The sequence below is a fragment of the Hyla sarda genome, chromosome 5, assembly GCF_029499605.1.
Source record: "Hyla sarda isolate aHylSar1 chromosome 5, aHylSar1.hap1, whole genome shotgun sequence".
Classification (NCBI taxonomy): Eukaryota; Metazoa; Chordata; class Amphibia; order Anura; family Hylidae; genus Hyla; species Hyla sarda.
Window position 1 is genome coordinate 130,586,774 of NC_079193.1, and position 14,271 is coordinate 130,601,044.

General features: G+C 42.6%; 1 protein-coding gene across 9 annotated transcripts in view; it reads left to right on the forward strand.

The window, feature by feature from the left end:
- The window catches only part of ADCY1 (adenylate cyclase 1), a 605,827-nt gene that overhangs the window by 556,482 nt on the left and 35,074 nt on the right, over positions 1-14,271 (forward strand). For 5 of the 9 annotated variants that reach the window (XM_056520268.1, XM_056520273.1, XM_056520269.1 and 2 more), the window contains 2 exons: positions 11,412-11,536; positions 12,267-12,871. In XM_056520268.1, coding sequence (XP_056376243.1) covers positions 11,412-11,536; positions 12,267-12,605 — 464 coding nt within the window. In that variant the 3' untranslated portion in view covers positions 12,606-12,871. Of the gene's footprint in view, positions 1-4,358; positions 4,535-11,411; positions 11,537-12,266; positions 12,872-14,271 lie in introns of those variants that run through there. The other 4 variants (XR_008843996.1, XR_008843995.1, XM_056520271.1 and 1 more) reach the window with 2 other exon arrangements.

A 14,271-nucleotide genomic window follows, 5' to 3' on the forward strand; every position in this document is an offset into this window, starting at 1 on the left:
GTAACGCAATTTCTCCCGACTACAGAGATACCCCATATGTGAGCGCAAAGTGCTCTGGGGGCGCACAACAAGGCCCAGAAGGGAGAGCGCACCATGTACATTTGAGGTGATTTGCACAGGGGTGGCTGATTGTTACAGCGGTTTTGACAAACGCAAAAAAAAAAAAAAAACCACATGTGACCCCATTTCGGAAACGACACCCCTCACGGAATGTAATGAGGGGTGCAGTGAGAATTTACCCCCCACAGGTGTCTGACGGATCTTTGGAACAGTGGTCCATGAAAATGAAAACTTGTACAGCCCACTGTTCCAAAGATCTGTCAGACACCAGTGGGGGGGCAAATGCTCACTGTACCCCTTGTTACGTTCCTCAAGGGGTCTAGTTTCCAAAATGGTATGCCATGTGTGTGTTTTTTTTTTGCTGTTCTGGCACCTTAGGGGCTTCCTAAATGCGACATGCTCCCCGAGCAAAATTTGCTCTCAAAAAGCCAAATATGACTCCTTCTCTTCTGAGCATTGTAGTTCGCCCATAGTGCACTTCAGGTCAACTTATGGGGTACCTCCATACTCAGAAGAGATGGGGTTACAAATTTTGGGGGGTATTTTCTGCTATTAACCCTTGCAAAAAGGTGAAATTAGGGGGGAAACACACATTTTAGTGGAAATTTTTAAAACATTTTTTACATATGCAAAAGTCGTGAAACACCTGTGGGGTAATAAGGCTCACTTTATTCCTTATTAAATTCCTCAAGGGGTCTAGTTTCCAAAATGGTATGCCATGTGGGTATTTTTTGCTGTTCTGGCACCATAGGGGCTTCCTAAATGCGACATGCCCCCCGAGCAAAATTAGCTCTCAAAAAGCCAAATATGACTCCTTCTCTTCTGAGCATTGTAGTTCACCCATAGTGCACTTCAGGTCAACTTATGGGGTACCTCCATACTCAGAAGAGAAGGGGTTACAAATATTGGGGGGTATTTCCTGCTATTAACCCTTGGAAAAATGTGAAATTTTGGGGGAAACACACATTTTAGTGAAAAAAAAATTTTTTTTTTACATATGCAAAAGTCGTGAAACACCTGTGGGGTATTAAGGCTCACTTTATTCCTTGTTACGTACCTCAAGGGGTCTAGTTTCCAAAATGGTATGCCATGTGAGGGTTTTTTGCTGTTCTGGCACCATAAGGGCTTCCTAAATGCAACATGCCCCCAAAAACCATTTCAGAAAAACGTACTCTCCAAAATCCCCTTATCGCTCTTTCCCTTCTGAGCCCTCTACTGCGCCCGCCGAACACTTTACATAGACATATGAGGTATGTGCTTACTCGAGAGAAATTGGGCTACAAATACAAGTAAAAATTTTGTCCTTTTACCCCTTGTAAAAATTAAAAAATTGGGTCTACAAGAACATGCAAGTGTAAAAAATGAAGATTGTGAATTTTCTCCTTCACTTTGTTTCTATTCCTGTGAAACACCTAAAGGGTTAAAACACTTACTGAATGTCATTTTGAATACTTTGGGGGGTGCAGTTTTTATAATGGGGTCTTTTGTGGGGTATTTCTAATAAGAAGACCCTTCAAATCCACTTCAAACCTGAACTGGTCCCTGAAAAATAGTGAGTTTGAAAATTTTGTGAAAAATTGGAAAATTGCTGCTGAACTTTGAAGCCCTCTGGTGTCTTCCAAAAGTAAAAACTCGTCACTTTTATGATGCAGACATAAAGTAGACATATTGTATATGTGAATAAAAAAATTTTTTATTTGTAATATCCATTTTCCTTACAAGCAGAGAGCTTCAAAGTTAGAAAAATGCAAAATTTTCAAATTTGTCATCAAATTTTAGGATTTTTCACAAGGAAAGGATGCAAGTTACCACAAAAATTTACCACCATGTTAAAGTAGAATATGTCACGAAAAAACAATCTCGGAATCAGAATGATAACTAAAAGCATTCCAGAGTTATTAATGTTTAAAGTGACAGTGGTCAGATGTGCAAAAAACACTCTGGTCCTTAAGGCCAAAATGGGCTTGGTCCTGAAGGGGTTAATAATGCGAGAGTAGGGCCTTACAGGGGAAGCTTTTACCCCCACCAGTTACAATAAACCATACGTTGTTCCCTTCCACCTTTTAGAGGTCTTTGTATCACATCAATACTTGGTGGTGTAGGTGGCACATGGTGTTTTTTGCACACCTTTCCTATTGTTTGATTTAAAAAAAAAATTGGGTACATATATTTTATCTTAAGAATATTATTAAAAGTTAAGTTTTACGTAATGCATATCCTCAATACTTACTTGTGCACACTAACACTTTTAAAAAACACACCATTTTCTTTTGACTACCTGCCTCAGCTACTATTCTGATCCTGCAACCCATGCAAATTTCTCCTTTTTTCCCCCCACCTTTGCCACCGGGTACTGGTATTGCCACCCACCACCCCACTTAGTTACCGGGTCACTTTCAGGACTCCTGATGTTGCTGATGCCATCTCTGCGACAGTGATTCTAATAGTGACGCCTGTAATCTGCATGTCATACTGAATAATAGTATTACCGTATTTATCGGGGTATACCACGCACCGGCCTATAACACGCACCCTCATTTTACCAAGGATATTTGGGTAAAAAAAGTTTTTTACCTAAATATACTTGGTAAAATGAGGGTGCGTGTGTGTGCATGTGTACCGGGGTTGGGTCCGCGCTGCTTCAGGCCTCCGGTGTGCGTCCCCTGCGTCATTGCTATGCACGAGTGACATCATTGCGTATCGCAGCGCATAGCAACGACGCAGGGGACGCACACCGGAGGCCTGAAGCAGCGCGGACCCAACCCCGGTAACAGGTAATTATACAACCGGGGATGGGGGAGGCAACGGGGCAGCGGCGTCGGCAATGGGTGCCGCTGCCCCTTCTCTCCCCCTGTCTGTTGGCACGGCTGCCCCATTGCCGGCGCTGCTTCTCTCCCCCTGGCTATCGGCGCCGGCAATGGGGCAGCGGCACCGATAGCCAGGGGGAGCGAACGGGCGGCGGCACCGATAGCCAGGGGGAGAGAAGGGCCGGCAGCAGGGCTCTAGACCCCAGGATAGGCAGGGGCAGAGAGGCCGGCAGCGACGGTAGATGTCTGCACCTGCAAAGCCGCTGCAGTTCATTGGTTTAAAGTGCCCGCTTTAAATCATTGAACTGCAGCGGCTTATCAGCGTATAACACGCAGGTAGACTTTTAAGGCTAAAAATTTTAGCCTAAAAAGTGCGTGTTATACGCCGATAAATACGGTATTTCAATAACCCAGCACACACCCTATGTGTGTTACAGCAAGGCAAAGTGTTCTACACCCCTATTGAGGCTCTCTGTAGGCAAGAAATAGCCATTTTTAATACAGATTCGCCACAAATAAATTCGGACCAAACCAAATGTTCCCAGAAAATTCGGCGAATCGGCCGAATAAAATTTTTCAAAAATTTGCTCATCTCTAATCATAATAAAAACATATCCCAGTGGCATGTCAAAAGTAAAGGGGCTGAAGTGTGTGGCTGCACTTGCTGTGTACTTTCATCTCCACTCTGCTCAGTTAAAGGGGTTGTGCGCTGCCCTGACTTTCGAAGCTCCGCTCACAGCGTCCGGAAGTTCATTACTCCGAACGCTGTGTGCGGGCTTCCGTGCTCGCGGCCGCCGGGCGTGACGTCACGCCTGCCCCCTCGTGACGTCACGCCCGCCCCCTCTACCAAAGTCTATGGGAAGACTTTCGTTGAGGGGGCGGGCGTGACGTCACGCCCGGGGCCGCAAACACGGAAGCCCGCACACAGCGTTCGGAGTAATGAACTTCCGGACGCTGTGAGCGGAGCTCCGAAAGTCAGGGCAGCGCACAACCCCTTTAAAGTAAGCGACATATGTACAATGTAAGTCTATGGGACTTCTGGTATACAGAATTGCCGGAAATCCCACAGACATCTATTGTAAATCCGTGTACCACTTTTTATAGCAGCCAAACATTTGCCCTTTTATTCTTGCAATTGGTAGAAGTCACCGCACCTGGCCTTCCACCTATACAAGCTTCTGATATCATTACACCGTCACTGTAAAGTGATTGTGCAGCGTGTCTCTCTGCTGCCTAATCTGACAGTGGGCATGAAAATATTCCTGCACAGTGCCCACAGCACCTGGCTGCCACTGTACACATCCTAATTATTAGACATCTGTATGATACCTATGCCAGGCGGTTTACTTGGCACTGTGTCACATATTGTGCATCAGCATCTCTCCATGCACAATTTAAGATATATCTGGTGAAATATTTATTTGTACTAATATATCCACATGCCAAGTAAAACAATAAAAACTTTAACTTACCTTTCTCACTCCCTTGTAGCCTCTGTTATCACGGCGCCATATGCAGCTGGGGGAACTGACAGTCCCACTTGCGAATTACTGGTTAAGGAAGGATGCCGCTACAGTCAGTGATTGGCTGAGCGGCGCTGTAACGCAATGTCTGTGAAGACTAGAGGGGGTGTCCTTATACAAGAGACTGCGAGGTTGCAGAGGAAGGTGAGGAGGTTTTATTATTTTATTAGCAGCCTCTGTATATTAGCAGAAAAAAGGGGACATCTGCAGACAACCCCATTAATGCCTCAAAATATTTTTTTTTAAATGCATCACAAAAAAATAACATTTCACACTCTCACACACACACACACACACACACACACACACAGAGTGCGCACACGTACAGAGACATACATACTCATAATATACATGTAAAATAAACATGCATATGTGTATAGTGTGTGTACTGCATGTTACACATACAAATTTTGTACATTACACAAGTATACACATTCACACACTGAATATAATCATGCTTACCTTTACCTTAAAGGAGATCTGTAGTGCAATATAACTTATCCCCTATCTGAAGGATAGGGGATAAGTTATAGATCGCGGGGGGTCCAAGCGCTGGGGCCCTGGGATCTCCTGGACGGGGCCGCAGCAGTATGCTAGAAAGGGGGCGTTCCGTCCCCGCATGACGCGGCGGCCGACACGCCCCCTCCATGTACCCCATAGAAATACATGGGCGGGGCGTGTCTGCCGTGGCTTTCTGCTGGGGGCAAAACTTCACTTCCTGCAGACTGCTGCAGCCCCGTCCAGGAGATCCCGGGGGCCCCAGCGCGCTTACCCCCCGTGATCTATAACTTATCCCCAGCCTTTGGATAGCGGATAAATTATTTTGCACTGGAATACTCCTTTAAAGGGGTACTCCACTGGAAAACATGTTTTTTTAAATCAACTGATGACAGAAAGTTAAACAGATTTCTAAATTACTTCTATTAAAAAATCTTAATCCTTCCAGTACTTATCAGCTGCTGTATGCTCCACAGGAAGTTCTTTTCTTTTTGAATTTCTTTTCTGTCTGACCACAGTGCTCTCTGCTGACACCTCTGTCCATATCAGGAACTGTCCAGAGCAGGAGAGGTTTGCTATGGGGATTTGCTCCTACTCTGGACAGTACCTAAAATGGACAGAGGTATCAGCAGAGAGCACTGTGGTCAGACAGAAAGGAAATTCAAAACGGAAAATAACTTCCTCTGTAGTATACAGCAGCTGATAAGTACTGGAAGGATTAAGATCTTCTAATAGAAGTAATTTACAAATCTGTTTAACTTTCTGTCATCAGTTGATTTAAAAAAAATGTTTTCCAGTGGAGTACCCCTTTAACCCCTTAAGGACCCAGCCCATTTATACCTTATGGACCCGGCCATTTTTTGAACATCTGACCACTGTCACTTGCTTTTACTTTTCATTCTGATTCCGAGATTGTTTTTTTGTGACATATTCTACTTTATGTTAGTGGTAAAATTTTGTCGATACTTGCATCATTTCTTGGTTAAAAATTCCAAAATTTGATGAAAAAATAGAAAACTTAGCATTTTCTTTTTACTTTGAAGCTCTCTGTTTATAAGGAAAATGGATATTCCCAAAAAAATTTATATTGATTCACATATACAATATGTCTACCTTATGTTTACATCATAAAGTTGACATGTTTTTACTTTTGGAAGACATCAGAGGGCTTCAAAGTTCAGCAGCAATTTTCCAATATTTCACAAGATGTTCAAAATCGGAATTTTTCAGGGACCAGTTCAGTTTTGAAGTGGACTTGAAGGGCCTTCATATTAGAAATACCCCATTAGAAATGACCCAATTATAAAAACTGCACCCCTCAAAGTATCCAAAATGACATTCAGTAAGTGTTTTAACCCTTTAGGTGTTTCACAGGAATAGCAGCAAAGGGAAGGAGAAAATTCAAAATCTTCATTTTTTACACTTGCACGTTCTTGTAGACCCAATTTTTGAATTTTTACAAGTGGTAATAGGAGAAAAAGCCCCTCAAAATTTGTAACCCAATTTCTCTCGTGTAAGGAAATACCTCAAATGTGTATGTCAAGTGTTCGGCGGGCGCAGTAGAGGGCTCAGAAGAGAAGGAGCGACAATGGGATTTTGGAGAGTGAGTTTTTCTGAAATGGTTTTTGGGGGGCATGTCGCATTTAGGAAGCCCCTATGGTGCCAGAACAGCATAAAACCCCACACGGCATACTATTTTGGAAACTACATCCTTCAAGGCATGTAGCAAGGGGTCCAGTTAGCCTTAACAGCCCACAGGTGTTTGACAACTTTTCGTTAAAATCAGAGGTGTAAATGAAAAAAAAAAACATTTTCACTAAAGTGCAGTTTTTTCCCCAAATTTTTAATTTTTACAAAGGGTATTGGGAGAAAATGCCCCCCCATAATTTGTAACCCCATCTCTTCTGAGTATGGAAATACCCCATGTTAGGCCGTAAAAGGCTCTGCAGACGAACTACAGTGCTCAGAAGAGAAGGAGTCACATTTGGCTTTTTGAAAGCTAATTTTGCTGAAATTGTTTTTGGGGGGCATGTCGCATTTAGGAAGCCCTTGTGGTGCCAGAACAGCAAAAAAATACCCACATGGCATACTATTTTGGAAAATACACCCCTTAAGGAATGTAACAAGGGATACAGTGAGCCTTAACTACCCACAGGTGTTTGACGACTTTTTGTTATAGTTGGATGTGTTAATGAAAAAAATTTTTTTTTTTACTAAAATGCCGTTTTTCCCCTAAATTTTACATTTTTACAAAGGTTAATAAGAGAAAATGACTACCAAAATTTGTAACCCCATTTCTTCTGAATATGGAAATACCCCATGTGTGGACGTCAAGTGCTCTGCTGGCAAATTACAATGCTCAGAAGAGGAGGAGCACCATTGAGCTTTTGGAAAGAGAATTTGTTTGGAATGGTAGTCAGGGGCCATGTGCAAAAGCCCCCCGTGGTGCCAGAACAGTGGATCCCCCCACATGTGACCCCATTTTGGAAACTACACCCCTCACAGAATTTAATAAGGGGTGCAGTGAGTATTTACACCCCATTGGCATTTGACAGATCTTTGGAACAGTGGGCTGTGCAAATTAAAAATTTTATTTTTCATTTTCACGGACCACTGTTCCAAAAATCTGTCAGACACCTGTGGGGCATAGATGCTCACTGTACCCCTTATTACATTACATGAGGGGTGTAGTTTCCAAAATAGGGTCACATGTGGGGGGGTCCATAAAGTCACGTGGCCTTCAATTCCGGACAAATTTTCTCTTCAAAATCGCAATGGTGCTCCTTCTCTACTTAGCATTGTAGTTCACCTGCAGAGCACTTTACATTTACATATGGGGTATTTTCTTGCTCAGAAGAAATTTTCCCTTGTGAAAATGAAAAATTTAGGGTAACACCAGCATTTTAGTGAAAACATTTTTTTTTTCATTTTCCCATCCAACTTTAATGAACATTCGTCAAACACCTGTGGGGTGTTAAGGCTCACTATACCCCTTGTCACGTTCCGTGAGTGGTGTAGTTTCCAAAATGGGGTCACATGTGGGTATTTATTTTTTTGTGTTTATGTCAGAACCGCTGTAAAATCAGCCACCTCTGTGCAAATCACCAAATGTAGGCCTCAAATGTACATGGTGCGCTCTAACTCCTGAGCCTTGTTGTGCACCTGCAGAGCATTTTATGCCCACATATGGGGTTACAAATTTTGGGGATCTTTTTTTCCTTTCACCGCTTGTGAAAATAAAAAGTATGGGGCAACACCAGCATGTTAGTGTAAATTTTTTTATTTTTTTACACTAACAGGGGTAAAAGGAGAAAAAGCCCCCCAAAATTTGTAGTGCAATTCCTCCTGTACGGAAATACCCCATATGTGGCCCTAAACTGTTTCCTTGAAATACGACAGGGCTCCGAAGTGAGAGAGCGCCATGCGCATTTGAGGACTAATTTAGGGATTGCATATGGGTGGACATAGGGGTATTCTACGCCAGTGATTCCCAAACAGGGTGCCTTCAGCTGTTGCTAAACTCCCAGCATGCCTGGACAGTCAGTGGCTGTCCAGAAATGCTGGGAGTTGTTGTTTTGCAACAGCTGGAGGCTCCGTTTTGGAAAAACACTGCTGTACAATACGTTTTTCATCTTTATTGGGGGGGGACAGTGTAAGGGGGTGTTTATGTAGTGTTTTACCCTTTATTTTTTGTTAGTGTAGTGTAGTGTTTTTAGGGTACATTCGCACTGGTGTGTTACAATGAGTTTCCCGCTAGGAGTTTGCGCTGCAGCAAAAAATTTCCTGCAGCCCAAACTTGAAGCAGGAAACTTACTGTAAACCTGCCTGTGTGCATGTACCCTGTACATTCACATGAGAGGGGAAAACCTCCAGCTGTTTCAAAACTACAACTCCCAGCATGCATGCTGGGAGTTGTACTTTTGCAACAGCTGGAGGCACACTGGTTGGAAAACCTTCAGTTAGGTTCTGTTACCTAACTCAGTATTTTTCAACCAGTGTGCCTCCAGCTGTTGCAAAACTACAACTCCCAGCATGTACTGATCACCGAAGGGCATGCTGGGAATGTAGTTATGCAACAGCTGGAGGTACGCAACTACAACTCCCAGCATGCCGGGCATGCTGGGATTTGCAGTTTTGCAACATCTGGAGGGCTACAGTTTATAGACCACTGCACAGTGATCTCCAAACTGTGGCGCTCCAGATATTGCAAAACTACAAATCCCAGCATGCCCAGACAGCAAACAGCTGTTTGGGCATGCTAGGAGTTATAGTTTTGCAAGATCTGCAGGGATACAGTTTATAGACCACTGTATAGTGGGCTCAAACTTTAGCCCTCCAGATGTTGCTAGGCAACTTACCGGCTTCCGTAGGATCCAGGGAGCCGTCCTCTTCTGCCCCACAACATTGCCACCCGACGATCACCGACGCCCGCTGCCTCCGGATGGGTAAGTGGATCTTCTGCCGTCGGTCCTCTGTCATTTCCATGTTCTTCCCCGCCTATTGTGGGTAGGCAGGACGGGGAAAACGAAAGTTAACCCCCCCGCCCCCGATCTGCTATTGGTCGTCGCTTTTGATGACCAATAGCAGGGATGGGAGGGGTGGCACCCCTGCCACCTCACTCCTATCCCTTCAGGGGGATTGTAGGTGTCTTAGACAACCGCGATCCCACTTATATCCCGGGTCAACATAGACCCGTATGACCCGGAATAGGCGCAAATCGCAAGTGTGAATTCACTTGCGATTTGCGCCAATCGCCGACAGGGGGATGTCTGATTACCCCCCTGGGCATTTCTATGGGGTGCCTACTGATCGATATCAGCAGTCACTCCGGTCCGGTCCCCTCCCGGCATGCGGCGGGGAACGAAATTCCCACGGGCATATGGATACGTCCTGGGTCCTTAAGTACCAGGAAGCCAGGGTGTATCCATACGCCCTAGGTCCTTAACCTCCCTGGCGGTATGATTCTGTCTGGAAATGTGTACCAAAAGCGGTACAATTTTTTTTAACTGAATTTCCCATCTCCCTCCGCCCATTTCACATCTCCCTCCGCCCAGGTTTGCCGGGCAGATTTCAAACCTAGTGTATTTGCTGCAGAACAAGCCCTTTCCCCTTCAGCCAATCACAGGCTTTACACCACTGCGGCCTGTGATTGGCTGAAAAGTGAAAGGTCCTAGAAGATGAATAGTGAAGAGAGGACACCCCGGACCGCACGGAGGGGAACGGCATCTGCAGGGACCGAGACTAGGTGAGCAAAAGGTTTTTTTATTTTACTACTTCTTCCTTTTACACTTAGCTCAGTGTTTTTCTACCAGGGGGCCTCCAGCTGTTGTGAAACTACTACTCCCAGCATGCCCGGACAGCCTTTGGCTGTTCGGGCATGCTGAGAGTTGTAGTTTTGCAACAGCTGGAGGCCCCCTGGTTTAGAAACACTGACTTTTAGTATTTTTCTTTACCTGCTCTGGCCGGCCCCCGCAATGGGAGCCGACCAGAGCAGATAATCGCAAGTTTTTCCGGGGGGCCGCATCGCTATATCGCATTGCTTTTGCGATATATCGTGCAGCCCGGCCGGGAACTCTGCAATTCTACCCCGAGCGTGACTCGGGGTTACCGATCCTGGCAGGGAAAATTAACCCCGAGTCACGCTCGGGAATACAGCTCAGGAGGTTAAGGGGTTAAGCTAGGTGGGTGCAGGGGATAAATAAACAGCTTGATTTTCATGGTGGGTGCAGGGCTGTGAGCTTCATGCTGTTGCTGCCTCCCTCCATCCTCTTCGTTCAGACTGCTGAGCTGTGTAATATTACATCATAGCAGCAGCAGGAAGAGGACGGAGGATAGATCCTGTGTGAGCAGGAGCTGGGGGGGAGGGGTGTTAAAGGTGCCCACAGCAAGTGTTTCTGAGGTGGCACTAGCAGAATCTTGCTTCCGCTATGTGTTAAAGCCTCTTCAGTGCGGCTCTGACCTGCTGTATACTACAGAGGAAGTTGAGTTGTTCTTTTCTGTCTCACCACAGTGCTCTCTGCTGACACATCTGTCCATGTCTGGGGCAGGCGAGGTTTGTTATGGGGATTTGTTCCTGATACAGACAGAGGTGTCAGCAGAGAGCACTCTGTTCAGACAGAAAAGAACAACTCAACTTCTTCTGTAGTATACAGCGGCTGATAAGTACTGGAAGGAGTAAGATTTTTTTAAAATAAAAAGTAATTCAAAAATCTGTTTAACTTTCTGGAGCCAGTCAAGTTGAAAAAAAGTTTTTCCACCGGAGTACCCCTTTAAGTGTCTGACACCTTATGGTTAGCTGTACAGTCATTGCCTGGGTCTCATAGTTTAATTTCCAGTACATGTGTACACAATTTTTTATGTCCATTACCACTATGAACCAAGCAGGTGATAAGAGCGAAGTTGACTGTTCCTGTGGAATATGTACCAGAGAAGAAAGGAGCATAGTCATGGATTTAGGGTTAAATTCTCATATTTCAAACTTTGTGTATTACATGTTAACAGTGTGTTAAAAAATGTTTTTCAGGTATCAATGTTGGGCCTGTAGTTGCAGGAGTTATTGGTGCCCGGCGTCCTCAATATGATATTTGGGGAAATACAGTAAATGTTGCAAGTAGAATGGACAGCACAGGTGTACAAGGGAAAATTCAGGTACATTTTATTTCATATTTCCTTTTTTTTTTTTGTTTGTTTTTTGTTAATGGAAAATTGATTAAAAGAAACCTGTCATCAGATTATACCATATATAATGCATGGCAACCTGTAATATATGGTACAACCTTCTTCCTTACCATCCCTAGCAGACGTTCCTGCTGACAGAGATACTGAGGATATGACCCCATAAGAAGTCCCCTGAGCAGAGAGCTATACTCACCTGGTCCTGCTACGCCTTCTTTAATCACGCCCCTTCCGTATGATTAACAGCCACGACACCGTTCTGCTCCTTAAGCAGATGGAGCTCATCTATGACATGGGCTTTGCCTTGGCTGTCAATCTAGCTGAGAGGGTTTGAATATATACAGCCCAAGCAGACAGGACTAGGTGAGTATAGCTCCATGCCCAAGGGTCTACTTACGAGTCAGCAGGGGACACTTTCAGATATCATATCCTTATCATCCCTGAAGGCAGGATCATCTCCAAGGATGGGGAGGAAGAAGATTTTACCATATAGAACAACTTGCTACATATTAAATATCCTAAAATCTGATGACCGATTCCATTTAATACATTTTACCGCTATACATCAAATAAAATTTCATATAATCTACCTGTGGACTGCAGCTATGGCTACAGTGAGGGTGAAACAATTGAAGAAAATGTTGAAAAATAAAGAGATAATAATATGTGCAGTCATTTCTTACCCAAATCCTTTTGCTCCTAGGTAACTGAAGATGTTCATCGGATTTTACAGACATGCAATTATGAGTTTGTTTGCCGGGGTAAAGTTAGTGTTAAAGGCAAAGGGGAAATGCTAACTTATTTCCTTGAAGGAAAAGTTGATGGAATAAATGCACAAACTCGATCTTTAAACTTGGAACGAAAAATGTACCCTTATGGTAGAACAAACATTCAAACAAAGCTTGGTACTAGCTGTCCGTCGGTCCCATCTTCAGCAAGTTTTGCAGTAAGCCCTACAACGGGCACACTTCAAGCTACAACATCTCATGCAAATCAGACTCTACATTATCTTCCCTCTGTGCCTGCAGTTGAAGAGGCATAAAACAAAGAATACTTGTTTGCGCCATCTACAGTGAGCTTTATGCCTGTTCTTGTAATTGATAAGGGTTTAAGAGATGTCACAAAACCAAGGATAAATTACCCAACCAAAGAGAACTATGGGGACTGTAAGAATGGAAAAATTCAAGGGCTAACAAATGTGTTAGGTGTTCAGGGAACTGTGGTCATGTTCCGGTTTCTAATGGAGGGTGACTGATTGAATGGGATTTAAAAAAAAACGAATTCAACCAATGATTGCATAATGATAACAAAAAGTGTATGTATATACTTCTAAGACATATATATATATATATATATATATATATATATATATATATATGGGATACATTCATCAAAGGTTCTTATTTATTTCAAGAGAGGTAATGAAAAATACGGCAAAAATAAACATTAATGGTTAGAATCTAGTTTTATCAGAGATAACTAATTTCCATTTTTGAATGTACTCCCAGTGTGTTTTCTTAAGGATAAGCACCAACACATTTTGTAAGTTAATTTCCCTTAGGACTTCCATTTTTTTGTTGTTTTAAATTGCAATTTTGAAGGTGCTACTATTTTAAACGTTAGATCACTTTTAAAGTTTAACTCATAAGGGATACTTTTGCACACACTGAAGGAAGTTGTATTGTTTTGTATAGGTAAAGACAGATAGATTTTGTCAACTTTTAATGCTTTTGGTTGTATCTTTGCATGAACCTTTCATAATAATACAGCAGCAAAATGAGGAAAACAACAATTTGGACTCAGGGTTAGACAGCTAGCTAAAAAGAGCTTAAATAACAATGCTGTTTAAATGTATATGAATTATTATAAATACTGATACAGTACTTTCAAAGTACAACTTTAAGAATGTTTTAAAAAATCTACTGAAGGGTATACTTAAATGGGACAGGAATGCTGCAATCAAAACCTGCAAGAAATCTGCAGCATTTCAGTCTTCTGTGAGCATACCCTAAATATGTCACAAAAAGACCAAATATCTGAAACTTATATCACTATAAAAACTTGCTTATTACTAATGCAAAAAGAAAAGATGATACATCTGTGCAAAAAATATAAAAAAAAATTCTATATGGCTGCAAATACAGGCCAGAAAACAGCAATAAATGAAATTTCAGTTAATTTTTGTCAATTTAAATTAGCCGTTTTATTATTGAGTTTAATAGAACTTAGTAAAGAAAACTAGGAAAAAAATACTGTGTCCAAATGTGGCCTAAATGTCTGATAACCACTGGAAACTTAAAAGCCTTTTACATGGGGACGTTATCGGTCCAACATAGCCCCTTGGAAGGATATGCTCACACGTTCAGGTTTTTAATTGCAAATATTGAATTCAAAATTAAAAAATTTATTAAAAAAAAGACTTACACTTCTCCTTATTTTAAATCCATCCCTGGTTTTGTTTTCAGTAATTGCAATTAAAAAGAGTTGTCAGTTATTGACTCATCTCTTAGGTGTATCATTGCGCGCCAGTTACCTTTACATAGTCAATTGGCACTCATATTGGACAACAAACTGCCTGTGTAAAAGGACCCTTAGTTGTAAGTTAGTTTTAATTCCAATAAAAATATTATAAACATATTAACAATATACATATCCATTTTGTATTAAATATGTAGCCACAAACAGGACCTTTTACCTACCTGCATTCA